This window comes from Sceloporus occidentalis, unplaced genomic scaffold (genome assembly GCF_023333645.1).
Source record: "Sceloporus occidentalis isolate IW3139 unplaced genomic scaffold, rSceOcc1.0.p SCAF_13, whole genome shotgun sequence".
Taxonomy (NCBI): domain Eukaryota; kingdom Metazoa; phylum Chordata; class Lepidosauria; order Squamata; family Phrynosomatidae; genus Sceloporus; species Sceloporus occidentalis.
The window spans coordinates 5,008,227-5,036,215 of record NW_028316993.1 but is presented as its reverse complement, the minus strand read 5'-3'; the positions used below and the strand labels follow the sequence as shown (position 1 = coordinate 5,036,215).

The 27,989-nt window shown below is 48.0% G+C and overlaps 2 protein-coding genes across 6 annotated transcripts in view; one reads left to right on the top strand and one right to left on the bottom strand.

The window, feature by feature from the left end:
• Positions 1-142: 142 nt before the first annotated feature.
• EML2 (EMAP like 2) lies at positions 143-27,515 on the bottom strand. Of its 5 annotated transcripts, none has more exons than XM_089479481.1 (22): positions 27,387-27,515; positions 23,015-23,197; positions 22,142-22,262; positions 19,215-19,334; positions 14,494-14,522; positions 13,900-14,029; positions 13,636-13,785; positions 13,251-13,320; positions 12,437-12,547; positions 11,442-11,537; positions 11,145-11,279; positions 8,956-9,055; positions 8,341-8,495; positions 6,896-7,021; positions 5,929-6,060; positions 5,758-5,825; positions 4,982-5,070; positions 4,241-4,338; positions 2,667-2,754; positions 2,138-2,233; positions 929-1,059; positions 143-334 (listed from the first exon to the last, which is right to left on the bottom strand). In XM_089479481.1, the coding sequence occupies exons 1-22, from the start codon at positions 27,451-27,453 to the stop codon at positions 209-211; spliced, it is 2,421 nt and encodes an 806-aa protein (XP_089335607.1). In that variant the 5' UTR covers positions 27,454-27,515; the 3' UTR covers positions 143-208. The 5 variants fall into 5 exon arrangements, with proteins under 5 accessions (XP_089335607.1, XP_089335608.1, XP_089335609.1 ...); XM_089479482.1 differs by lacking the exon at positions 27,387-27,515 and adding an exon at positions 25,992-26,110; XM_089479483.1 differs by lacking the exon at positions 19,215-19,334.
• The window catches only part of LOC149304664 (serine/threonine-protein kinase PAK 4-like), a 71,600-nt gene continuing 66,690 nt past the window's right edge, over positions 23,080-27,989 (top strand). The window contains exon 1 of the mRNA XM_089479494.1: positions 23,080-23,144. The gene's annotated coding sequence lies outside the window, so the exon portion shown is untranslated. The remainder of the gene's footprint in view (positions 23,145-27,989) is intronic.

Genomic DNA, 27,989 nt, shown 5'->3' with positions numbered 1-27,989 from the left:
TTAATCTTCCTGGTTCTCTCCTCCTCCCGCTAGTGCCCTCTGCCCCTTGCTTACATGGCGAGGGACCTGTAAGTGGGTCCCCCCCATTAAAAAGTGTTTAATAGGATCCAATCCCACCCACCCGCTCCACCCTGCTTCCCAACTGCGCCACGGCTCCCTCCCCAGCCCTGGGAGGGGGCAACCACCCGCTGCCCTCCCCATAGCATCCCTAGACCAGGCGCCACTGGAGGACGCTGGTATCCGTCCCGCCGGTGGAGAGGAGCAAACTGTCGTCGTGGAGGAAGGCAATGTTGGTGACGTGGCTGCTGTGGCCGTTGTAGGTGTAGTTGGGGGCCTGCAAGTGGGGGGGGGGCAACAGGGTGTGGGGAGAGAAACAAGAGGAAATTCAAGCCCTGGTCCCAGGCCTGCAGCTAGGCTGGGGCAAACAGGGCACCACCCCAGGGGCCCCAGCCAAAGTGGGCCCCAAAGAGATGCAGCTCCTTTGTTCTGGAGTGGCACTGTGACATGTCACCGATGTGCACCCCGTGTAAATGGCAGTGCACCAAGATGGGACCCACAGCATGCGGTAGGACTTGGGAGCGTGTGAACACTCTGCCCTACCAAGCTCTAATTTTAAAAATATAGGGGCCCGAATGTACTTTCTGCCCCAGGGCTCCTAAAGGCCTCGCTAGGGGCCCAGCTGGTCCTTGTCCTGCAACAGAGCGACACAACTCTCCTTCTGGAAATTGTTGGAAAATTTCAGCTTTCTCTCTTCCTTCCCTCTTTGCTATTTAGAGTTGTGCACACAGGAAATGTCACGCTATCTAAAATCCCAATTAAAGGCCGTGCGTGATAATCTCCTTAGAAGGAGACAGGAGAGAAGGACAATGGAGGCAGAGGGACCTATGGAGGAGAGACCCGGGTGCAAAACAGCGGATGGGAGACTCACCCGTGGCTGGCAACAGGGATAGGAGAACAAGTGCACTTTGCCAAAGTCGTCGGCAGAGGCCAGGAGCTTCCCGTCGTGGGAACGGCAGACCGCATTGATATCTGTTCCGTCAGCACCCTCCGGCCAGATCCCTGGTAGGGCAGAGCAAGGAGGAGAAAAGGTACAAAAGGATCAGAAGCTGGATGGAGCTGTAATATCCCATTTGCAAGAGCTTCTACTTATCTCCACCTTCTGCCACCCAAAGTGAGGACTTCCTCCAGGCCTACGACTGTGGCGTCAAATGTGGGGACCTTCCAGATGCCTTTGTAATTCCCTGTGCAAGACTTTATTCACCTCCAAAGCCACCCTATATACCACTGCCTTTGAATATCTATTGCCGCCATGGAAACCACAAAAACATCTCAATAACCCGATATGACCCAGAGGCACAAGTGTATGGATTATTTCTGCAGTGGGGATGCCACTCAGGATACTTGTACGTCTTTACATCCAAACTCTGGTTTTGATCCCATTTAAAAGTTACTGGGTGAAATGCAATCCCAATGCACAGGAGCAGGGTCTCCTTTTTTAAAAAGAAAGTCTCCAAAGATTGTGATGTATCAGTGTGTCATAAACCGTCTGACCCTTCCTATGTAGCCGCCAAAAACCCACCGGGTTCTCAATCTGTTAAACTGCAAATTTCCCCGTTTCGAGAAATTATCTCCTGCTCTATGCTGCCTCCTTCTGGAAAAGACTTGCAGGGCTTCCAGGGCTCTCTGGCTGAGAAAAGACTTTGGGACCATTCACACATTATTGGTTTTTTTAGCGCAACTTTGTGAACAATCTCACTCATGCATCCTGGGTTTGTTGTTCATACTATGGAACTGCATTTCTGCGCATCTCTGTGCGTTTGGTTGCTCACACATGCAAGCACTCAAATAAAGATGTAGTCAACGACACAAATGTATTCAAAGCACCTTAAAGGCATGCAGAGTTTTATCCCGGGTTTATCTGCATCGGTTACTGACACAACCGAGAATCCAAAAGACTCAGTAATAATTCGATATCGATTTTCCTGGTTAAGTGGGTACTTTGGCAGCTCCACCCAAGAAACTTAATCGGGAGCATTTGAAAAGCATGCGAACGACAAAGATTCAACCCGGATTAGTTTCATCACCTGAATTTTCATCACGAGGGGCAGCCTGGCAGGAATTTGGGGCAATTACTCACCAAAGACCCCAAAACCCAACACGCAGGTGGCACTGGCCCAATCCATGTTGCGTACGGCTTCCGCGCTGGTGATTTGGCGGCAGGTGGATGGGTCCCCTGCAAGACGGAGGAAGAAGAGATATAGGAGAGAATGACAATTGCTGTTGTGGTGGTGTGCCTTCGAGTCATTTCTGACTTATGGCAACCCTACGGCGGACCTATCATAGGATTTTCTTGGCAAGTTTCTTCAGAGGGGGGTTGCCATTGCTGTCCTCTGAGGCTGAGAGAGTGCGACTTGCCCATGGTCACTCAGTGGGCTTCATGGCTGAGCAGGGATTTGAACCCTGGTCCCTGTAAGTCCAACGTCCAAACTCTTACTCCTCATTTTAGACTAGATCTCCCAGAATCCACTGGCATGAGTACTTGTAATACAAAAATACACCTATTTTTGCAGCAGCCCCTAAAAGTGGGCACTGTGTCCTTTCCATCACATCTTCTAATGCAATGCTAGCAGACTCACTTCCATTAAACAATGGATTCTTCTACTCACAGTACAAAATTTCATAGTCGCCAGAATTGGTCACCAAACAGCTGCTGTCAAAGGCCCAGTCCAGATGGGTGATGAAACTGGAGTGACCCTGGAGAAAGGGAAGGGTTGAAAAATTATATGTATCTCCTAGGGTTTTAAAAGAAGAAATCTATCTATCTATCTATCTATCTATCTATCTATCTATCTATCATCAACAAGGAAGGCACTGTCTATTTGATGCATACACACACAATGCTGCATAACCTCTTAGATTTCTTCTTTTAAAACCCTAGGAGAGAACCTCGAACTCACATCCGCTGGGATGCTGCATCGTGCATCTTGCATGGAAATCTTGATATTATCATTTTATGATTGACAGTTTGTATTAATGTGCACTATTTTATAATAGGTTGTTTTACATTTATTATAATGATATGCTATTAATGTTATAATTTCTTGTTTTTGCTTTCAGACCTTACACCACAGGCAGGCTTCTGTTTACATTTCGGGTTGTTTCGCTTTGTAAAGCGCTGTTTAAGCCCCAGGGTGCTCTATAAATAAATGTAATAATAATAATAATAATAATAACAATAATAATAAATTTCTCTTTTGAGTTGTACAAACACAGATAAATCTTATTTTCTGCATCTTCTGAATGCAAGCCAAATTAGTTACTGGTGCATAAAGGAGAACCGCTATAACTAAGGGGGGAAAAGCAAAAATACTACAGGTTTTTAAATAATAATAACAAGCAATGTACCCCATGAAAACCCCATGACAGGTTCACCTTTTGTTGTTGTTGTATACCTTTGAGTTGTTTCCAATTTATGGGAAACCTAAGGTGAACCATTCATGGGGTTTTCTTGGCAAGGTTTGCTCAGAGGAGGTTTGCCAAAAAGACAAATCTGCTGCAGAGGACATTCTCAAAGTCCCTTTCTCCCGGAGCATTCAGCCATCAAAAGGGGGGATAGGTCAAAAACAAGAGATGCTCCAAAATGGGAAGATGTGACATTAATTAAGAATATTTTGGCTGACTGAAGTCAGGGAAAGATCGTATCTTTGAAAATTTATCCTAAGAGAGAAGAAGAAACAAGAAGAAGAGCAAAGAAATGAAGAAGGCAGAATAAACCACGAGGATTGAGATGAAAGAAGGCACAGAGGTTAAAGAGAGCGGAAAAAACAGATGAAAAACATATTTACCTTAAATAATGTAATATATTCAAAATATGTGGGTTCTTGGCTGTAGAGAAATATATCAGTTCTGGATGGAAAGGAAGTTACTTATGACTGTGTAGAGCAAGCAGATGTGAATCACTGGTGAAATTTGGTTTATATATGAAAACACAGTGAATATTTTTAATGTGGTTTTATGCTGCTTGTCTTTGAACAAATGTATATAAATAGAAGAAGAGGTGAAGGAGGAAGGAAGAAGAAAGAACAAGAAGAAGCAAAAGATGCTCCATTACTGTCATGTTCATGGAAGCTGCTGTAAACAGCTCCAAAGGGTCACTCTTATCTAGACCCCTAAGAGATTTTGATTCAGAAACTCCATCTGAATCCAATGCAAATCCTCATCCGATTGCATTTCCACTCACTGAGCATTTGCCGACTCGACCGTATTTCCTGCCGCCCTCAGACACCAGGTAGATGTAGACAAAGTTATCATGGGAGCCCAAAGCCAGGTATTTGCCATCTGCAAAAAAAGCAAAACCAGAGTCAGGCGGGAGGAAGAGTCTTCCTAGGAGGCAAAAAGGCCATAGTTCAGTATTTTGGGAGCATTTTGCACTGTGGTCTTCCCCTGCGCTTCACCTCAAGGCCCAGTGGATTTGGATCAGGGGGCTCCTCAAGGAACACACCAGCATTAGAAACCATTTGGCGACCCCGCTTTCTTTTTTCAAACCAAAGCATCTTACAAGTGCTAAAATTCAACACCAGCAGAACATACTCAAGAGCTTGGAAATGTTTCCTTTCTTGGGACCACAGAGGATACTAGGAGATGCATCCTCCCAAAGTAACATTTCTAAGCTCCAAGCCATTTCTGACTTATGGTGACCCTAAGGCAAAGCCATCACAGGGTTTTCTTGTCAGGTTTCTTCAGAGGAGGGTTGCCAGCGCCATCCTCTGAGGCTGAGAGAGTGTGACTTGGCCAAGGTCATAGTCTAATGCTTAAACCACTACACCACACTTTATGGCTCTGCAGTCTCATAAAGTAACATTTCCAATCTCAGGTCCTGGTGGCTATGTACAACGTCTTGCAACCTGGATTGTGCCCAGATGTTTCAATCCCACCCCACAGTTTCCGTCTTGCCCACTCCTTCTGAACCCCAAGTTCCTACCTGGGGAAAAGCTGACCACAGAAATGGGCTCTGCTCCGTCCGTATGGATGGTTACTAGGTCTCGGGTCTCTGTGTCCAGCACCAGCCACCTGGGCGAAGGCAGAGCAGGGAGGCAAAGGCTTTAGAGGAGTGCAGAGTGAACTATGCCACTCTATAAAATGACATTAAGTGATGTAATAGCAGCATCTAACTAGGAGACTAACTAGGAAAAAGAAATTGCAAAAGCTTGACATCTGAGAAACGGAGTAGAACTCATGATGCTTATGCTAGAAATGTCTTCTTCCCACTTCGTTGCAAAGATGCTACTGGATGCCTTTACATCTTTTTTATGCTGAAGCAGACACACAGTGCAATCCTAACTATGGCCACAGTGGGTTAGGATAAGGCTGATCTGGGCCCCACAACAAACTCCAACTCCCAGAATTCCATAGCCTTGAGCCAAGACACTTAAAACGGTGCCAAACCGGGTTATTTCTCCAGTGTGAATGCAGCCCAGGTCTTTTGGAGATCAGCATCTTGCATGGCACAGCTAAGGTCCCATAGAGGAGAGATACTGGCATGGAAAGCTTCTTCTCTGCTTCAAGGTCCCATTGTCAACATTGCTGCCTTCCCTCTGGAGAATAGGATTTAGGCACCAGGGTGGAAACCTGCTCTTTCCATACTCCCACCTTGCTTGCCTTAGACCATAATGTAACGCTACTGTGTTGCCCCCAAGGGGTACCCACAGACCCTTTCCCACCCTCCTCTTCTGTTAGCGGTCATGATGATCCCATTACCTCCCAGTTACAGTGCCCACCACCAGCACCGAACCACTGGGATGGAAGCCTGCTGAGCGAGCTGCGTCCTGGAGGAGAAAGGGAAACCCATGCAAGAAGACTATTATTAAGCATGGCACCCCATGGACCACCGACCCCATTCTCCCCCCAAACCCAAGCCCTGCTGCTCACCTCGATTCCCTTGCTCCACAAGGGCTGGTGGGTAGCCACGCTCCACAGGTGGACCTGCTTGTCTTGCCCACAGGTCAAGAACTGGTCCAAGGTTGGGTGGGTGGCCAGACCCCAGAGTTCTTCTGTGTGTCCCTGGGCAAAGAGAGTGGCACGAGAGGGTCACTTGGCACTGGACTCACCTTTTAATGCTTGCAGGGGCATTGAGTCTGGCATTTCCTTTCTTAACATCCAGACTAACTCCGTTGTGTGCATTCAAGCTGTTTCCGATTTATGGCAACCCTAATGCGAGCCTATCATGGGGTTTCCTTGGCAAGATTTGTTCAGAGGTGGTTTGCCATTGCCTTCCTCTGAGGCTGAGAGAGTGTCACTCGCCTAAGGGCATCCAGTGGGTTTGATGGCTGAGCTGGGAACTGATCTCTGGTCTCCAGAGTCATAGTCCAACATTCAAACCACTACGCTACGCTGTCTCTGGACGTAAACTAAAGTTGACCATTTCACCCTTTCTGTTCTGAACTCGAACTGCCAGCATGTCTAGGCCTCCCCAAACTTTCGTGTGGCACCAAAAAGTGCCATCCTCTGAGGCTGAGAGAGTGTGACTTGCCCCTAAGGCCACTCAGCAGGGTTTACATGGCTGAGCTGGGATTCAAACCCTGGTCTCCAGAGTCATAGTTCAATGCTGAAGCCACGAAAATACACTTACAATGTTCTGAGCAGAAAAAAATAGTATCAAATGTGGTTTTCTGTGCAAAATGTGCGCAGTATATCTTTTTCCAGCCTTGAACTGCCAAACTACAGCGAATCCTACTATAAATTAACCCTTTCTATGTCATGGGACAGCTCACTCATGATGCTACACATGGACTCTAAAAACCATCTGCCAGAGGTTTGCCGCGTTGAGTTGGGAGAAAGGTGGGATATAAGAAGATTAATAATAATAATAATAATAATAATAATAATAATAATATACCTGCACCAGGAGGGAGAAGCCAGTAGCCAAGAATCCATGAAGCACCGAATTACGGGTGGTGCCCACAAAGAGGGAATCTCCTTTCCCTTCGGCAATTGTGCGCACCGGCCCAAAGCCCTCAGGAACCTGCATGTACAGAAGGAAGCCACAGCTTAAAACCATAACCTGTTTTTCAGTATTTATCCCTCCGCCAATGCAACAGGGTTTGGTTTCCAAAATGCAAAAGGCAGCAAATGTATTGCACTTGCATAACGCTCACATTGATTTTGAAAGGGATTATCTATGTCCATCTGACAGTTGTGGCAACTTTCAGACTCAGGCTGCATCTGTACTGCAGAAATAATCCAGTTTGACCCCACGTTAAATGCCATGGCTCAATGCTATGGGATTTTGGGGTTTGTAGTTTGCTTTGGCACCAGAGCGCACTGACAGAGAAGGCTCACAAAACTACAATTCCCATAATTCCATAGCACAGAGAACTCTGGTGCCAGAACAAACCTCAATTCCCAGAAATCCACAGCATTGAGCCATGGCATTTAAAGCAATGTCAAACTGGATTATTTCTGCAGTGCGGATGCACCCTCAGAGATCGGTTGGTAACATAGGTTTTCATAGATTGAGTCTCCGTTATCTGAAATGCTTGGGACAAGCAATGTTTTGGATTTTGTTTCCCAGATTTTGTGATATTTGCTCATACATAAGCAGACATCTTGGAGATGGGACCCAAGTCTAAACTCAAAATTCATTTCTGTTTCATACACACTTTATGCACATCGCCTGGAGGTAATTTCATACGATATTTTAAAAATAACATTGTGCATGAAACAAAGTTTGCGTACACTGAACCGTCCGAAAGCAAAGGTGTCCCTGCCTTGTGCAAACTGTCTTTCAGCAAAAACCATGCTAAAGATTGGCATTAAAGCGAGATTACCTCCCACAACTGGGGCACCAGGGCAGAGTCTTACGATGCCAGCAATAATGCCAAGCTATTTGCATTAGAGCCATGTATCCTGATCCTGATCTCCTCCTTGGAAAAGTAGGCCAAGTTTGACAGGATTTCATGCCTGAGTAAAAAGACCTTGTTTTAAATGCATTTTAAATGCATTTTAATTAAAAAAAAAAAAGACCAAGGGGCAGAGTTTCTTGCCAGATTTCAAGTGCTGAAATTGACCATTTTGGGCCCATCGCCTGCAAAACGTCCCAATGTTTCTGACCAGCTCCTGGTGAAGGCATAGTGTTGGACTATAGAGGATCACTCTAATCGGATCCAGAAGCTCACTCTAATCTGGGAGTCCTTTGTTTCACAACTCTTTACAGCCTCCATGACAGAGTCAGAAAGGCTGCTACTTAAAGGCACACAAAATCATAGAATCGGAGGGTGTATCTACACTGCAGAAATAATAATGCAGTTTGACCCCACTCCATTCCCATCTTGTCCATAATACCTCATTTTCCTGCAACTTGTGGTAATCCCGTCCCCAAAGGACGACTCTCCGGTCTCTGCCGCCTCCCGTGACGATGGTCCCGTTCCGCAGGACGCATAAGCCAAAGATGCCACCTTCGTGGGCTCCTGGCACAGCGTGACAAATCCGGTTTCCCCCTGCCGGGCAAAGAATCCTTTTATTAAACAAGAATAAGACACACGTATGCCATCCCTACCATTTCTTCAGGAAGAAATTTCCTTGTATGAAAGAAATAAGGTTCTGTGGTGGAGCTGCAACATTCGCTTGCCCACCTATATACTTCAGACTACCTTTGAAATCAGTGGGACTTTCTTCCAAGCGCAGACATGGCTCAGTTAACAAGGCATCTGACACTGAAACTTCACTTTTACATATGTTTATGCCTACCCAGAACCCTTGTCCTGGTGCTGCCACAAACCACATAGTACAGAGCCATGGCAGTTCTAGCGGTGTCAAAAGCACATTATTTCTGCAGTGTAGATTAGACCGGAGATATACCTGTACAATGGACAGGCTTGACCAACTGGCTCTCCAGCCAACACCAAGTGGGCCAAAGCATGCCCAGCTCTGTGACAGACATTCACTCTCAGGACTGACCTTTTCCCCAAATGTAGAGGTTCCCCCCTGAATCGCCAGTGACTGTGTCTCCATTCTCTGTGAAAGCTATGCACAGGATGTACTTGGGTTTCTCATGTTTCTGTGGTGGAAGACAGAGAAGTCTTAAAACAGGGAGTGTTACACTTTTCTCCATCCCACGGTCAGTTCAGATCACTTCCTTTAACCCATGTCTATGGAAAATTTAGCCAAAAACTGGTGAGAGGCCCTCCCTCCAATTGCCATTGCTCTGGCCTCTGAGGGAGAGAAGAGCAGCCAGGCCCCACTCCATTGGGCTTTGGGTCTCAAGAGGCTAGTGAGAATCCCCCCTTCAATCCCAACTGCCACTACTGTGGCCTCTGAGGGAAAGAAGAGCAGCCAGGCACAACTCCATTGCGCCTTGGTCCCAGCAACTGATGAGAGGTCCTCACTCCTTTCCAATAGCGACTTCTGTAGCCTCAGAGAAGAGCAGCCAAGCGCCACTCCATTGTGCTTTGGGTCTGAGCCCTCCTTCCATCCCAACTGCCACTATTGAGGCCTCCAAAGGAGAGAAGAGCAGCCAGGCACAGCTCCATCATGCGTTGGTCCTAGCAACTGATGAGAGGCCCTCACCCCTTTCCAACAGCTACTTCTATAGCCTCTGAAGGCGAGAAGAACATCCAAGTACAGCTTTGAGTCATGCACTGGGTCCCAAGAGGCTCCTGAGAAGCCCTCCTTCCATCCCAACTGCCACTATTATGGCCTCCAAGGAACCGAACCCAAGTACAGCTTTGAGTCCCAAGAGCCTGGCAAGAAGCCCTCCTTCTGCCCCAACTGCCAATGTGTTGGCCTCTGAGGAAGAGAAGAGCAGCCAGCATCCGCTGGACATAATCCCTTCCCCACTGTCACTGCCTTTTCCTTGTGTGCCATGTTTTATTATAATGTAAACCTGGGGACAGTATATGGTCAAATTAACAATTGGTACACTGCTCTGGGAGCCTTTTACACTGAAAGATAAAGGGTATAAATGCTCATAATAAATAAATAAACTGGCCAAGAAGGCAACAGCATCTTCTCAAGGATGCAAAAACCCCACATCCGAAGAAAGGAGAAAAGCGTCAACCCCTTCAGTAAACACAGCAGAACTGGTTCTCCTAGACTGTGCATATAGTACATGTATATGCAAATAATGCCTGTTAATATCTGGCATGTGTGTATGTACACAGATACAAACAGGGAGGAGTTGGTTCTGAATCTTTGGAATGGGGAGAGAGATGGAGTTCTCCCTTCATCCTTGCTGAGCATATCAAGTTCAGATGCTCATCTTTTCTGCTTCTCATGGCTTTGTCCAAATGAGCCGGGAAAAGTGCATGTCTCACTGAGCATTTTCATGCGCAACAATCATACATGTTGAACTTGAATCTGTGAAAAGCATTTTTTAAAATAAAAAAGCTAAATATTAAGCAGGTATTATTTAATGAGAGTTTCAAAGTGTACCACTTTTATCTTGTAGGTCCTTGCGCACGTGGTATTACCCACATGGCAGTCCATCTGAAGAACAGATGCTGACCAAGAGAGAAAGCTCACTGGGTTTCCCATTGCCATGCAATGGGTGCCACAGTTGAGGCGAGACAAGGATGTGGGATCCCTAGAGCCCTGCAGGACCCTATACCTTTTGACCCATGTGAACTTGTTGTGTGCCTTCAAGGCATTTCCAGCTTACGGTGACCCTAAGGCAAACCTATCATGGGTTTTCTTGGCAATATTTCTTCAGAGGGAGTTTGCCTTTGCCTTTTTCTGAGGCTGAGAGAGTGTGACTTGCCCACAGTCACCCAGTGGGTTTCCATGACCAAGCAGAGATTCAAACTTAGGTCTCTAGAGTCCTGGCCCAAAACTCAAACCACTATAATGTGTTCCCTCTCTACTTAACAGGAGCCTCTCCTAGGGTTATCTTGATCAGATTTCTTCAGGAGGGGGGATTGCCTTCTTCTGAGGCTAAAAGTAAGGTTGAGAGGCTGGGTTTCTATAGCTGAGCAGGGATTCCAACCCTGGCCTCCAGAGTCCAGTGCTCAAACCACTGAGAACCGAACCCATATCCTTTGCAACATTTCAAGAGAAGGATGGGCCAAGCAAACCAACTAACCTCTCCGTGGCCACGTGCAGCTTGCCCCAAATCTTTATCCCTCTCAATTTTCTGTGAAAGCCCCTCTCACCTCAAAAATGCCTTGCCTCTTGCTGAGGTTGCCTCCCTCCAGAGTCCAGAAGTGGATGTGGGATTTCCCGCATGTGATGAGCAACGTTGGCTCCGTCGGGTGGAAGGTGGCGGCGAGGACGGATTCATTGGAACACTTGAGGAGGAAAGAGAGAGCGTCAGGCGGTGCACCGTGGAACAGCCGAAGTACCAGAGCATGGAAATGTTCCTCTTTTGGACTGCGCCTTCCAGAATCCCCCACCCAGCATGGAGATATGGAACGTGATCATGAGAAAGGAAACGGTATCCATCCAGCTACCTTCACATCAGCAATCTTCTGCTCCTTCTGCCAATCCCATACGGAGAGAACGTGGTCGTTGGAGTCATCCACCGCACACAGGAGGCCTCCTCCGTTCTGGGGAGATAAAAATATGGGACAAATAGAGGTAGCAAAGCAAGTGTTAGTCCTTTCTGCCCCACAGGTCTGGAATGGGTTGCATTTGCCACAAATCTCTGTGTGAACCATTTATAGACTATGCTCAAGTGTTCTTCCTCCAATCTCTCTTTTTTTTAAAGCACGTTTTAAGCTATCTCCGGTGGTGAAGGTAAGTGGTACTCTCATGCCACTCTGCAAAAGACTAAATGCCAGCAAATGGGGTAAAAACTCCTCTAGTTATTCATATATGAGAGCCAGCATGGCATAGTGGCTTGAGTGTTGGACTATGACTCTGGAGACCAGAGTTTGATTCCCAGCTCAACCATGAAACCCACTGGGTGGCTTTGGGCAAGTCACACACTCTCAGCCTCAAGGAAAAGCAATGGCAAACTTCCATTGCTCTGTGTCCTATTCTCTGGAGCAGCAGAAAACAAGCTTGCTCCATCCTCAACATGACATCCCTTCAAAGATTTAAACAAGCCTATCATATCACTTCTTAACCTTCTCTACTCCAGGCTAAATATACCCAGCTCTCTAAGCCTCTCATCATAGGGCTTTATGGTTTCCAGACCCTTCACCATTTTGGTTGCCCTCCTCTAGATATGCTCCTGTTTGTCCACATCTCCTTTTAATTGTGGGGGCCCAGAACTGGACACAGTCTTATTCCAGGTGACCAAAGCAGAATAGAGTGGCACTATTACATTCCTTGATCTAGACACTATACTTTTATTGATGCAGCCTAGAATCGCATTGGCCTTTTTAGCTACTGCATCACACTATTGACTCATGTTCAACTTGTGGTCTACTAGGACTTCTAGATCCCATTCACATGAAGGAAAGAGAACTGAGAATCTAAGAGGAGAAAGGGTCTCACTCACAGACTTGGAGAATCCCACGCAGCTGACGGCTCGGTCAAAGGGCCCCGGCCCCAAGACGTGAAGCGTATTCAGGCTCACCGAATCCCAAACTCTCACATGGGGAGGAAGCGGCTAAGAGAAGATGCAGAAAACAGCTTCAGAGGAGAAAACACAGAACAAGAGATAGCAATTCTTCACCCCGTAGATGCTCTGGGAGTGGAATTTGCTTCTAGCTGTGTCTAGAAGGGTGCATCTGCACTGTAGAAATAATGCCGTTTGACATCACTTTAAATGCTGTAGCTCCATCCTAGGGAATCCTGGGATTGGGAGTTTTGCAAGATCCTTCGCCTTCTCAGCCAAAAGAGTGCTGGTGCCTTCATTAAATTACAAATTTCAGGACTCTGTAGCATGGAGCCATGTCAGTTAAAAGTGGTGTCAAGGTGCATTGTTTTGACAGTGTAGATGCGCCCCTAAAAAGCTTTGGAAAGGAAAGGAAAGGAAAGGAAAGGAAAACTAGACTAATTGGACACTGTTTTGATCGTTGGTTCAAAGTCCTTTCAGGATGTGTCCAAACAGATTCCAAAGACCAGAAAGTCTGAGATTTTGTTCCTGTCCTTTCCAATTTGATTCTGGAGATCCAGACACGTCTTTGCTGTTGGTTCTTGGTATGATTACAGACTTTCTCCTGCCAGCTCCTATGGACAGTTTGTTTTAACCCAGTTTAAAATGGGAAAGAACAGAAACAAAATCTGTATGTTTTCCATCAGCCTGGATGCATCCTCAGTTATGTAATATCATCTTGTTTGGTATTCCTGGATTTGTTGATGACTCTCACCTTGCCATCTTTAGATGTCCCAGCCACTTGTCCGGTTGCAATGGTGACCATGTCGGGATGCACAGCCAGGCTGTACGAGAGAGGAAAGGACACAGGTTCACATACACAGCATCACAACTTCAATTATAAGCTGGAGGTACACCCAAGGTATAGAGGGGTACAAGGTAGTAGGAAAAGCAATCAGAGCATAGTAAGTACACAGAGATGCAAACTGCGAGTAAGGCTAAATACAGCCTGCAGAACCCATATAGACCAGAGCCCAATTTTTTGAAAAATCCAGCACAATTTGGGGGCAACTACCCCATTTCTTCTTCTGCCTCTCCGGTGCAGTGGGAGAGAACAGGAAAGAGACAGCCATCACAACATGCGCCTCTCTTTCTCTCACCATTTGATGTCGTCGGTGTGGCCCAAGTAGTGGCGCTGCCGCTGCTCCTCCACATTGTAAAGAACCGCCACAGCAGCCACAAAATACACAATCTCCCCCGTAGGCAGCAGGAAAAGGTTGGCGCGACAGTCGCGGCCTCGGTAGCCATAGCTGGAGCAGAGACCAGTCAAGGAAGGAAAGCATACAGGGCCTTGAAAGTCCCGGTGACCTGCTTTCAGACGTCCCAACTCCCCCATTTTCCTCCCTCATTTTTGGACAGGATACACCCAGTCCAACTTGAGCTTCTTATGGGGCAGATCCAACTTGGCATCCAAGCTGTAGGTGGCAACAACAGCGTCCGGAACAAACATGGGGATCGGGCGTCCCCGAAGGAACATCTTCACGTAACCATCCTCTGCAAGGAGACGAAGGGAAGGGTATAAGAGGAGAAGATGAGGGACACAACCCATTCAGATCTCGCACAAACAAGCCTGCAAGATCACCACTGGTCCAAAACCCAAGAGGACCAGATGATGATGATGATGGTGACTCTCTCTGTCCCTCTGTCATACACAAACACAGAGAGCCAACAAGGCTGCCATGAAATTCTTGACTTTCTGGTTTACAGAAGTAAAGCCACTTCAAATCCTTGGAGTAATTCATTGAACTTTCCAAAGAAATAGCCCTGTTAATCTCTTGCTACAGAAAGAAGGAGGAAAAGAAGAGGAGGAATAACAAAACAAAAAAGGAATATGGCAGGACCCAGAAGGCTTACTGTTTTTTAAAATCTAAACATGCTTTTTTTTTGTCCTCAATATTATTGAAACTTGTTCACCAACCGGCACCTTCAAATGCACAGCAAGAGTGGCTTTTACTTACCAGCGCTGAAGGTGGATTCTTTCGGTTTGCTGTGAGAAGGGAAAGAAAGGAAATGGTTAGCATAAAAAGCGAAAAACAGAAGTGAGAGATACACTTCCCCATAACTTTCATGTGACTGTTAAAAGGTAGTTGATCCATAGGGCTATTCTCTTGACCAAGCCAAACAAAACCTCGCAATTGGGGACATTTTCCGCTGAAAGATAAACTGAAGGTGGCACGGCATAGTGGTTTCAGTGTTGGACTACAATTCTGGAGGTTCAATTCCTGGCTCTGACATGAAACCCACTGGGTGGCCCTTGGGCAAGTCACACTCTCTCAGCTGCAGGTGAATGGCAAAACTACTCTGAACCATAATAGGTTCACCTTAGAGTCGCCATAAGTCAGAAATGGCTTGAAGGCAAACAGCACATGGAACGATAGAAAGGAGGGCATTCACTGGTAGTTTGCCATCCAAGTACTAAGCCATTTCAGCTTCCATAGGGAAGGATTTCCAAAGTCTAAGGAGGCCTTGTCTTGTGTTGCCACCAGCCATATCTATGAAGGTGGTGCGACTGAGAATAGGGTCTCAGGAGCCTGGCATTCTCACATGGGAATATGCAGTCGGTCAGGTAGCCTGGACCTAAGCCATTGACTACCCCCCCCCATCATTCACAAAACTACTACGGTACTTTCTTTGCATCAGCGGTGCCCATTTCAAGCCATTTCTTGCTGTCCCCAGCCCCTGCTTACCCTGCGCATACAATGCCAGGCGCATTTCTATGCTATCAGAGCAACTACAAGGGAATAGTAACACACAGAAGCTGGCTTGGAGCCCATGAGAGACGGCTGCCTCCACCCAGCAAGCTGTGGAGGCAGTGAGAAAGCGCACGAGATGAACATCTCTCTCCAAAACAGTGCTGCTCTGGGATTCGTGAATGCACGCATGTGGGAGAAGGAAGGGAACGGAAGAAATAGCTGCTCCAGTGCCAAGCAAGCGCCCAGAGCCTAAAATGGAAGAGGTGGGTGAAGGAAATGCATGTTTTACAGCACACAGTTATAGCCCGTCTTGCTTTTCTCTGACAACCCTGAACATTTTTAGCACATTGTGATGTTCAGCAGCACTACATTTGTAGACGCGGCAAAGCGAGGGTCTTTTGATTCTGAGGCTCCTTTGAGAGCCTTCTTGGCAGGACTTGCAAAGAATGAACAGAGAGGGAAGAGAAGTGTCTGCCTGGATCAGATCCAGAAAGCAACTTAGGTCAACCGACTGGCTCCAGCAGCCCTGGCAATGGGAAGCCTGGCCTCCCCAGAGATCGCACAGAGCTCCCTTTCATGGCTTCCCCATTCCTTTCCTCTGCTAGACCTCTGGCTCAAAGAGGCGCATGCAAACAACCCTAAAAGCGGCATTCTAGCCAAGGAGTGAGTCAGCAAGGCAAGAGGGAGACCTTTCCCCCTTTCCTAGAGGTCTGGTCAATGAGCAGAAATGGCCAGAGAGAATCTCTGAAGCCTTTGCCTGGCTATCCTGCAGAGGTGGGCACTACCCAGTTTAGCTTTGGGGAAACTACTGTATATGCGTGAGTCTAAACATTTCAATCAAAAAACCAAAACCTGGGTCAACTTATCCATGGGTCACCATATGTACTGTACTTTAACCCAGATCAAAATAGAAACTGAGTAGTAAATGTCTTGAGAGGCGCAAAAAGAAGCACCAGCGTCCCTTGCTCCAGGGATGGTATCAAAATCCATAACTTTGATTCCAAAACTTGCCCTCGACTTATACAAGAGGTAAGTCGAGTATATGCGGCACTTGTTTGGCTGCGGGGCTCAGAATCCTCGCCTCTTCCACCTTCTCCCAGGAAGATCCCAGGAAGATCCAAACCCTAATTTTAACGAAAGTTGAATTTAAAAAACATCATTTCAGAAGGCCCAGTCCTTTCCTCTTGTAGGGATCATGTCAGCCGCGAAGGAGTTAACTAGAGAAGGAGGAGGAGGGTGGGACGGTTTCTCCCTGCCCATCTGCTGTGGCTTTTATCTCTCTTTCCCCTAAACAACCACCTCCATCTCCAAAGTCTCCCTTGGCAGCTCTCCACTCCTTGCCCTGCCCACTCTTTGTGCAAAGCCTCTTTCTCTTTCCTCTCCCATGGGATCCTCCTGGGATCTTGCATCAGGCAATGATTCCAGCACCTCCTTGAAGCCCTCCCTCTGTGCACCACTTCCCTGGACTAAGACCCCCAAACTTTCAGGCTATCTCGAACCCCTGCCCCTCTCCAAGATCCTGCCTCCAGACAGAGGACTGTCATTCATTCGCTTGCCAGCCAGAGAGAGATCTTGTAGTTGGCAGCCACAGCTTTCCTACTAGACTTCTACTAGCTATGCCACTGATCTATGCGGATGTCAGTTCACATTACAAATCCTTTGGGTATGGAAATGAAGTTACAGGTCCAGTTTTAAGGGTGGTCTTTAGTGCACCGAGGCCTAGGAAACTGGTGAATGGACATCCTCACATGTCAATGGCATAGATATATAGGTCTGTGCCTGGTTTCCACTCCACCAACTGCATCTGAGGAAGTAGACTGAAGTCAAAGCTCCTGCTGCCAACTTCTCCCTTTCAGTGCGTCTCAAAGGTGCTACAAAAGGGCCTCAAGGACCATCTGGTCCAAGCCCCTGCCCTGCAAAAAGACCCACTGCAAGCCCTGTTCAAAGCCCTGCAAAGGAGGAGAGTCCCCATCCTCTGAGGCGCCCCAGAGTCAGCATTCGGGGGGCTCTCCTCCCTTGGCCTTGGCATCGTTTTACACAAGCTCTCCTCTGCCAAGGAGCCTCACTAAACGACCTGCCTTGGAGCCCTGGCCATTACAGTGGTATCAGAGTGCAGATGCCACCTGAGTGCCACTGAAGAGGAGGAGCTGGATGGCTCTCAGAGTCCCTGCCTTCCTGCCAAGTCTTCCCCCCCCAGGGGAAAAAGCTCAGGAGGGGCACTCAGCTGGAAAGGGACTTCGGTCTATGCTCAGAGGCACCTTTGCTCAGCCTGCTGACCTCTAGGAAGGAAGGAAGGAGGGAAAGTGAGAGGGAAGAAGGCAGGAAGGCGGCAGGTGGGTCTTGAGGGCAGGCAGGGCAGACCCCCTTCCCTCTCCTCCTCCTCACCTGGGGCTGCTGCCTATCCCCGCCGTCTTCCTCATGGCTGGGGATGATGGTGTGGAGAGTCCCTGGCTTTGCGGGGCTGAGTCCAGAGAGGAGCCAAAGGAGGAGATGGCAGAAGCTCTCTGGGACTGGGAGGGAACTGGAAAGCCACCCCGGGAGAAGGAAGCCAGTCCCAGCCCCTGCTGCCCTCCTCCTGGGCCGCTCCTCCTCCTCCTCCTCCCCGCCCGGGGCCAGGCCCTTTTCCCTTAACCCTCCAGGTGCCGGGGGGGGGGGCATCTGCACTTTGGCACCAGGTGCTATGAACACCTTGGGACCTGTAGTTTGCCCAGGCCTCCCGCCTCCTCCTCCTCCTCCGTCCATCCCTAATCCGTGGTGCCAAGCGGTGCCAAGGCAGTGCGGATGCCAAGAGAGGAGCCAGGACGCAGTGGTGGGGAAAGAGCGGGGGCTCTGCTTGGCTGTGACCATTGGGGAAGCTGGTCCCGAGGGATTTGGGGATCTGGAGTCCCAGCGCCTTTAAGGGCTGCAGCAGCAGGGAAGGCAGGCGAAACTCCCCCTCGGGGAAGGCCAACCTGGGGATGCTGCTGCTGCTGCCTTAAGCTGAGACCCACCAGAGATCCGGTTCCGACAAGGAAGGAGGCAGCGGCATCCTCCTCATCCCTGCTTCCGCCCTGCAGAAACCGTCCAGTTGGAGACCGCTTTCTCTGCCCTGGCTCAATGCTGGGGAATTCTGGGAACTCTAGTTTTGAGAGACACTGAGCCTTCTCTAGCAGAGATCTTTGGGGCCACAACAAGCTACACTTCCCAGGATTCCATTGCATTGAGCCCTGGCACTTAAAGCGGTCTCAAACTGGATTACTTCTGCAGTCGCCGTTGGCCAAGAAAGGCCTGGCGGGTGGGTTCTTCTTGTGATCGTAGAAGGGATGCAGTCTGGCTCCACTCAAAGTGCAGGAGCTCCATCCGACGCGACCCTCCAAGGCCTTTAGCCTTCTCTGCCACAAAGGGCCTGGTGCCTCACCAAAGAATACATCCACCTGGAGCTACAGAGCAGTCCAAAAGTGGCGTCCAAACTGCAGTACACTCATCCCTCCATGTTTGTGGCTTTGATATTTGCGGATTTGATTAATACGATCTCTCTAGGAATATCTAGGTCCTCCTCCACTGCAACTCTATGGTCAGTGTCTGTTGGATGTTGACCACAGAGTTGCCCTGGAGGACCTAGAGATTCCTAGAGAGGTGTCCTCTCAGGTAAAACATGGTGTTTTTGTTATCTGCGGTTTTTCCATATTCATGGGGGTCTTGTGCCCCTATCCCTAGCAAATATGGAGGGAAAACTGTATTTCTATAGTGCATAGAAACACCCTTGGAGACCCGAGTTCAAATCCCTAGTCAGCCACAGAAACCCTCTGGGCGACCTTGGGCAAGTCACTCTCTCTCAGCCTAAATAGAGGAAAGCCATGTAAACCTCCTGGGAATAAAACTGGCCTAGAAACCCCTAGGAGTTGGCCATCCTAAGATGGCATTGACCTAAGGCCATGATGTGATGCCTGCACCCGGATTGTGCGCCAGGTGAAGACCCCTGAAGCGAGATGTGCGGCCACACGTACCCTTCGCGCTTCCCACTGCCAGAGCTGCTGGTGGAAGTGGTGCGGCTCCGCTGGTCCTTGAAAGGCTGGCGCTGGAGGGAGGCTGGGCGCTCCGGCGAAGGGCAGCTACTACGGCCACCGCTGTGGGAAAGAGACCCTCAGCAATGGACCCAGGTGGACCAAGGGGGCAAAGGGTCAGGAGGAGGCAGCCAAGCCAGGTAGGAATGCAGGTGCAGTGGCAGGTGGGCGAGGGGGAGAGAAAGCATGTGCCAATAGAAGCACCCATGCCAGCCAGCCAGGAATGAGATTGTTGCATGGAAAGCAAAGCAATGGTTCACACTGATTCTCTATCTGTTTAAATGCACTGGTTTCCAAACTTTGGTCCTCCAGGTGTTTTGGACTTCACTTCTCAGGAGCCCCGGCCAGCTTGGGTTTTGCAGACCTTGCAAACAGTCAGGAATTCTGAGTGCTGAGGTCCAAAACATCCGAAGTACCGAAGTTTGGGAACCACTTTGCAAAGAGGTGCTGGATTTTTAAACAAACCCTTTGTGCCGGGTGACCTGGTGTCCTCTTTTTTCCAGGACACAGCCAACATTGTGCTGCAAGCAAGGAACAAGCACAATGCTCAGGTCCAGCTGCCTCTAATAAAGCAAAGCATGGCCTATAAAAAGACTCTTCCCATACACGCCTGGCTTATTTAACTAGGATTAAATTCTTCAAACACACATATCATACCTTTAGTGCTAAGGAATGTGGGCACGACTAGTCAGCCTTCCAAGCTGTCTTGGAAGGAGAATGGCATCCCAAGGCAAGGCAACACCCGGCAACGTCTTGTACCTAGCACACTCTCCAACATTTTACCCAGAAAACCAGGGCACCTGGGGCCAAGCGACATCAGAGTGTGGTCAAGAGGCAAATTTTATGGATAAGGGGAAAAAATACACAAGCGAGGAGAGGATGCAGAAGTTTGCTTTTGCCTGAGCCCACTGGCAAGGGCAAAGCTTCATTGCCTTCTCGCCTCTTTGCACTGTTGGGTTGTATGCAAACTCCTTTTGCATTTTGGACTCAGTTTGCAGCAACCTGAAGTAAGCTGAAGGCCCAAGTGGGAGGAGGAGGGAGAAACCGGGACGTTTTAAAAGCAGCTGAGAGAAAAGGGATGGCAGAGGAGTATTTGGGACTCTGTCCCTGTCAAATCAGGACAGCATGGTCTTTAGCTGCGTCTAACCCAGCCTTTAACAGGTGCATTTGGGCAAGTTGTTTGCACACCTTGCACATCCTGGTACTAGTTCTCTCCCCAACCCAAGGAAGCCTGGCATAGCGGAAAGAAGCAAGACAGAGCTCAGCATGGAAAGTGGAGGTGGGGTGAAGGCTGCTTATTGTCAAAAGGCGTCATGCCACGGTTCTAGGAGAGTTAACCAGCCAACAACAACAACAGTCCAGATTGTGCGTCCATCCCATGCAAATATGATTCTGCTGCTTCCCATCCCAGACCAGAACTACCCCATTTTGGGTGTGAATAGGTAACAGTTGAGGATCTCTCCTATTACATAGTAAGATTTCCACTGTATAAGTCCCAAGGGATAAATTCCTTGCCTATATCTTCCACCAAACAAGCCCCACTTTGAAAAGCCAGCCTGGTGCAGTGGTTTGAGTGCTGGACTATGGCTGCATCCGTGCGGCAGGAATAATCCAGCTTGACGCCCCTTTAACTGTCATGGTTCAATGCTATGGAAGTCTGGGATGTGTAGTTTTGTGAGGCATTTCACCTTCTCTGTCAGAGAGCTCTGATTCTACAACAAACTACAGCTTCCATGGTTCCATAGCATGGAGGCATGGCCACTAATGCGGTGTCAAAACCACATCAGTTCTGCAGCGTCAAAGCTTCTGTTGCAATGTCTTTTGCTCAGTTAGGCTCAAAGGTGTTATAAGATCCCTTTGCATACTTTTAATTTTCCACATTCTTAACCATTGGAAACATGTTTTCTCCCCATATCACATGCTGGACTTTTAAGGAAAACCTATGTTGTCCTTTGAGCCAAATGAAAATACACTGATACCAAACACAAGGATTTGGAACAGGTCCTGCTTGTTTATAAATGGCTAAGAGGACCCAAGGAAGACTATCTGGCTGCTTCGAAGTTGCAGCCAGTTTGGACAAGAAGCTAAATTGGATTGTGGAAAAAATCCTGAGTTTTCTATGGCTTTGGAATGGCCTTGTTTTAATTTCTGTTAAATCTCTTCAAACTGGAAAAAATGGGGGAGGAATTTTCCATGTTTATCCCTTTGGGAAAACACTAGGACCCTTCTAGGGGAGTGAGATCGCCAAGGACATTTTCTATAACCTGACATCACTTGCAGAAATGCAACTCTATTCTCCTTTAATTATTATTACTATGATTATTTTTAATTGGCCTAAATCCTATTGGCCGTTCTGTGTGGCGAAGACCCCTTGAAGCAAATAGGGTTTGCATAGGTAGTGGTTCAGCATTTAACAATGGATTCAGTGGGTCTAATCTACTTATAGGGTTCTTCAGGCCTATGCAGTATTTGCAATTAATATATAAAATGAAAGAAAGAAAAATACAAGCTAGCTTTTCATTTATGTAACTAAAACACCTTCAAATGCAGCAGCCAAATAAAAACATTTCAGTGTGAATTCCTTTCTTCATGATCTGGTAAGGGAAGCGCCTGGGAGATATTTGGCACCCATTCACACTACACAAACATAGTGCTATGATTCCAGCTTGACTGCCTTTGCAGCATTCTAGGGAGTCCTGGGATTTGTAGTATGGGGAAGCACTGAGCTCCCTGGTTGAGAATTCTCCCTGTACTGCAAATCCCAACTCCATAAGATGTACCCATGGCAGTCAAAATGTGACCATGGTGCAATAATTGTGTAGCGTGAATAGGCCCTTAGGCAAACTTGCTCTTGTGTGTAGGAACGTCACCTTTTCCCAGCTAGCAGCTCTCTCTTCGGGGATGATGGGGAGGTGGAGTAGCCTCTTCTCTGCGGGATGATCCCATTGCTCAGGCTAGGCCGGGAGGGCAGCCCCCTCAGTAGCTGGTAAACTGCAACAGAAATAATCATACAATCATTTCTGATTTTAAAATGTAATCTGGCATCATGGTTAGACTACTGTAAAGCACCTGACAAGGGACCGGCCTTGAAGACTGTTCAGAAAATTCACTTAGGTCCAAAACACACTGCAGAAACAATCCCGTTTGAGACTGCTTTATGTGCCCTGGCTCAATACTAGGGGATTCTGGAAACTGTAGTTCTGTGAGGCCTTTAGCCTTCTCTGTTGGAGAGCTCTGGGCCACAATAAACTACAATTCCCAGTATCCCCTAGCAATGAGCCAGGGCAGTTAAAATGGTCTCAAACTGGATTATTTCTGCAGTGTGTTTTGGGCCATAGTTTATAACAGTGATTCCCAAGCTTTGGCCCTCCAGATGTTTTGGACTTCGATTCCCAGAAGCCCCAGTCAGCTAGGCCAACAGTAAGGAATTCTGGGAGCTGAAGTTCAAAACATCTGGAGGGCCAAAGTTTGGGAACCACTGGTCTAGAATGTGTGTGTGTATCCACACATGCGCGCACCTTCCAATGTGTATGTGCCTGAATTATAGCAAGCGGTTGATCTCCAAACTGGGCTGGAGATTCTCATACAGCCATTTCCTCTAACCTGGCTTCCCAGAACTGGAGAATTTGCCTCCTACCTGGAGGTGACCCATGAAACTTGGAGACCCGGGAGGCTCTGGGACCTGGCCCTGAGAGCTGATACAACCCTAACACACACACACACACACACACAGTTTCTGATACCTTTGTTGGGTCCCTTCTTCTGCAGGTGGATCCCATTCTCCTCGCAGGTGCTCAGGCGTCGGAGGACGTCGGCCAAGGCAGCCTTTAAGACCTGGATCTCATCCTCTTGCAACTGCAGGCGCTGCTCCAGGTAGGAGATCCGATCGTCTACCTCCATCCCACTGATGCCTGATAAGTTGTCATCTGGGGAACAGGGATTGAAAGTGGAGAGAGTAAGCAAGAAGAAGGAGAGGAAATGAGCCATGGACTGTGATAAGAGCCATCCTGACCACAAGGTCTTCAGGTCAGGACTATACCAGGTCCTAAGATTTCAAACTCAGAGCTTGAGACCCATCCCCACCAAATGTCCAAATTTGCCAAGGACTGACTCACTGCCTTCCCACTTTTCAGCTGCTTTTAAAATGTCCTGGTTTCTTGCTCCTCCTCCCACTTTTCTCCTTTGTCTTCAGTTTGCTCCAAATGCCACAAACTGGGTTCAAAGTGCAAAAGTAGTTGGCATTCATTCATTCCTTCATTCATTCATTCAGCAGAGGATTAATTAATTCCATTAATTCAGCAGAGGAGAGGAGAGGACAGTCCTCTCCTCTCCTCTCTTCTTGCCCTTCCCAGTAGGTCCTAGGGATAATGCAGTTTGACATCACTTATTTGCCATGGCTCCATCCTACAGAATCCCGGGATTTGTAGTTTTGTGAGGCAGCAGCACTCTTTGGCAGAGAAGGCTGAAGACCTTGTGAAACTACAAATCCCAAGATTCTATAGGATATTGCTGCAGCGCTTGAAGTGGTGTTAAACTGCATTATTTCTACAGTGTAGATGCACCCTAATTAAACATGTAAAGATGCTTTATGCTTAAAGGATACTGACCCAATGCCAAAGGGTAGTCAAAGTGCATCGTGAGCTAATGAATGGGCTCTGTTGTGTGATTGTGAGTCTGTTGTGTTGAGACACCTTAAGTGTTGTTGTTGTTGTGTGCCTTCAAGTCATTCCTGACTTAATGGTGGCCCTAAAGATACTTGGAGACAGTGTAGTGTGGTGGTTTGAAACGCTGGACTATGATTCTGGAGATTGGGGTTCAAATCCTCACTTGGCCATGGAAACCCACTGGGCGCCCTACAGCAAGTCACTCTCTGTCAGCCTCAGAGCAAGTCAGTGGCAAACCTCCTCCGAATGCATCTTGCCAAGAAACTTCCTTGATAAGTTCGGTCAGAAATGCCTTGAAGGCACACAACAAGATAGTCTCTGGATTCCTTGAAGGCAATAAAAGGGCCCATCAATATAATAATGTATTATAGGGAGCGTGGGCAAGCTACACTCTCTCAGCCTCAGAGGAAGGCAAAGTTAAACCCCTTCTGAACAAATCTTCCAAGAACACCCAAATGACAGAGTTGTGTGAAGGAGGCCAGAAGTCGAAAACAACTTGAAGGCAGACAACAACAAGGCTTGGCAAGGTTTATCCCAAGGTTTGCCATGGGCTTCCTTTGAGGCTGAGAGAGTGGGACTTACCAGTGCCACCCAATGAGTTTCCATAGCCGAGTGGGGATTTGAACCTGGGACCAATACTCAGGCTCCTATGCCATGCTGGTCTTATTTATTAAATGCTTTCACATAGGCTGCTGGATCTACTGAAGTTTTCCAGTGCTCCAAATACCCTTCTAGATGGAGTGGGATGGCATTTGTTGTGCACATGTGATGCCCTTAAGATGGATATCCCCCAAATCCTTGGATTGGAAGGGTGATTTGGCAGTTGGCTAGTCCAGTTCTTTGCTTAGTTCCAGACCTGCAATTCACAATACTCCTTCATAACCCCGAGAGACAGCTGTCCAGCTTCTTCTCAGGTATTTCCAGCAAAGAAAAGACCAGCGCAACCTGGAATAGATGTATAAGTGGGCCCTTGGTATCTGCTGCGGTTTTGTCCCAGGACCTCCTGTGGATACCAAAATCCCTGGATGCTTAAGGTCCATTATATACACTGGTGTAATAAAATGGCGTCTCTTGTTTAAAAACTGGCAAATTCAAGAGGTTGCTTTTTGGCATTTATTTCTTGAGGGGATGCTTCCAACCTGTAGATGGCTGAATCTGTGGATGCAAAATCCATGGATATGGAGGGTCAGCTGTATTCCCAGGGTATTCCTCTTCCCCTTATCAGCAAACAGAGGTCCATGTCTCAGAAGATGCATTGACATTCTCTTAGGATAGCTTCCCAAACAGGTCACGAATTGGAACGTGGAGGCCGCTGGTCCTAGCATTTGTGCTTGGGAAGAAAATGACTTCTGCAAACACATTTCCCCTCAAGTTGACTAGCATACAAAACCAATAGCTCAGCCATAAACTACATTCTCTCCCCCTTCTGCAACCTTTGCAAACCTATTTGTGTATGAGGACCCTAGAAAGGTGCTCTGCACGTTCTCAGAGGCATGCTTTCACCTGTATTATGCAACTCCTTACAGCAAAGGTGAAGGCTTTCTAGGTTGAAAGCCAAGCTCCAGCTAAACCTTGTTCTCTTGCTCCTGTTAAGCAACGCACAGTGATGCTTTGCCTCAAAAAGGAAGCCTGGAATTTTTAGTGAACCCAGCCGACTCCTCTATCTTTCTAAACCTTGCCAAGGGTTTGGTTCTGGCAAATACATTTTTTTGCTACCTAATGGTAGGAAGGCAAGCATCCTTCTACTCCTTGCCAATGGTTTGGTTCTTCTGTCTGATTACAAATCGCTCCTGACAGCGCCAGCTCCTGCCCACCCATCTTTCCCTTCCAGCATCTCTATCTTCACTCACACCTTATGGGAGCAACTTGACATCCACATCTGCACGCATTCACAGTTCCACCTGCCGATGGCTTGTTTTCCTCAGATGCCCAAAGCTATTTCTCTCCCTGTCTTTTCTCTCACTCTCTACCTCTATCTTTGGAGAGGCTGCAGTGGCATGCAGTTCCAGGCTGGGTGGAGGCAAAGTGGGGCAAAGTGGGACTGGCAACCACCCACCTGTCATGCTGGCCTTTGCCTTGGGCCAGGCGGATGCCCTGCCCTGGTGGTGGTGCTGGATGCTTTTTGCTCGTCTCTGCAACCGTATCTCTTCTTCTTCTCCTCCGTCTTTGCTCTCCACTCTCCCTCCTCCCTCTTTGCAGCATCCCTGAGCCACACGGTCCAATCACAAGCAGCAGCTTCTGCAGCCAGGCAGAGTACCAGCTTTGAGCGAGGGAGTGTGAGTGTGTGCGTGGGGACAAGAGAGTGTGCAGAGAGATGGACAACCATCATGGACAGTCTGCCCCTCTCTGCCCTGCTGCCCAGTGACCTTGGCTGGGAGAGGGCCTATGGCCAGTGAGGAGGAGGGTCCAGGAGGCCTGAGAGAAGGGAGGAAGGATGGGGAGGCTCTTGCCATCCACAAGGTGTGCCCCCTGGAAAAGACTGGCATCCAAAGAGAGAAAGGGTCTCGATACCCTGAATAGCAATAGCGCTTACATTTCTATACCGCTTTGTAGTGCTAAGCACTCTCTGGCACTAAAAGTGTCAAACCCTCTCAGACCTTGGATGCTAAGCGTGGTCATCTCTGGTTAGTACTTGGATGGGAGGCTGCCAAGTAATCCTAGGGGCTGGAGGCTGTACTTCAGAGGAAGGCACTGGCAAAGCCACTTCTGAGCATTCCTTGCCTAAGAAAACCCTACGAAATTAATGAGGTCACCCTACGTTGACAGGCAACTTGAAGGCACATATGCATTGCCTAAAGACTCTTAAGGCACTGGATCCTGTCTGATCTTGGAAGCTAAGCAGCACCAGCCCTGCTTAGTACTCAGATGGGAGACCACCAATGAATACCAAGGTAGTGCAGGCTGTATTTTAGAGGAAGGAAGTATTCTTTGCTCTAAAAAGCCTTAGGAAACTCCTGGGGGTCACCATGTGGATAGACAACTTGAAGGCACATACACACATCAATGAGAGGCGCATATGTTTTCATTGGTGCAAGGTGTTTAAACGAATCACAACCTGGCTGCCCCCACTTAAAAACAAACCCACAGTGCCTTCCCGTGTCTCTGCTGTTATTCTAAGCCTGGTTACATTGGCAATTGGTAGGTACCAGGTTGTCCGCCTACCCACCACCTCCATACAAGCATCTCTGAGTTCTTGGCCAGGCAAGAATGCCAAGTGGGCACCTCCTCCTCCTCTGCACACAAACTGTGTGGGCCCAGATTGGCAGTGACTTTGAGAAAGGATGGAGATGTGGAGTTTTTGCCATGGATGGAGATTCTGATGGAGGATGGAGGGTGATAGTGGTGGGTAGATTGGAGGTGATGTCTCCCGGCAAGGCTGCCCTGAGGTCCAGCAGAGAAAGAAGTGAAGGCACACCAGCTTTGCAGAGAAGATGTGCCATGCCAAACTCACCATTACAGAACTGGAGGAGCAAGGCGGTGTCGTGGAGGATCCCACAGCTGGGCATCCTTGCGGCCATGCCCGTCCCCACAAGGCCCTGTCCCCCATCCACCTGTAGCCTCCGGCTTCACGCTCACCTTCTGCCCCACGCTCCCCTCCCTCCTCTGTTCACAACTTGGCATCCTCTGCCTGGCTCTCCATCACTCTTGCCGCCCGCCCATTCCTTCCTCCCGTTGCCATAGCAACCCACCTCTTTCCTGCATCCTTTTGGCCAAGCTTCCCAGTGGCTCTGGATTGTCTTTGGGTCCCTTAAGCCAACTAAATGAACCCCTCTACATACAAACACACACATACACACAACCCAAAGAAATCAACACTTTCAATAATAAATATACAGTTATGCCGGTACAATACTGTAATCATAACAGATATATGAATGCAATAATAATAATTTAAAAAAAATACAGAAAGGCAATACAAATAAAATAACAATTTGAAAATATGATAGTAATGTTGCTTCCAGCCTCTTCCTGGTCTTACTGCAAGTGCCATGTTTTGGGGGTTTAGGTGCCAACCTCTGTACAAAAAACATTTGGGGAGCTGGTTGCGGTCCAG

What these genes read in the sequence shown, in the direction of transcription:
- EML2 (XM_089479481.1), bottom strand. Translation starts at nt 27,453, where the DNA reads ATGGCCGCAAGGATGCCCAGCTGTGGGATCCTCCACGACACCGCCTTG. An exon ending in GCTCCTCCAGTTCTGTAATG is followed by an intron (nt 23,198 to 27,386) that starts GTGAGTTTGGCA and finishes CCTGTTCCCCAG; the next exon opens with ATGACAACTTATCAGGCATC. An exon ending in CGACTATGAAATTTTGTACT is followed by an intron (nt 2,234 to 2,666) that starts GTGAGTAGAAGA and finishes TCCGTCTTGCAG; the next exon opens with GGGACCCATCCACCTGCCGC.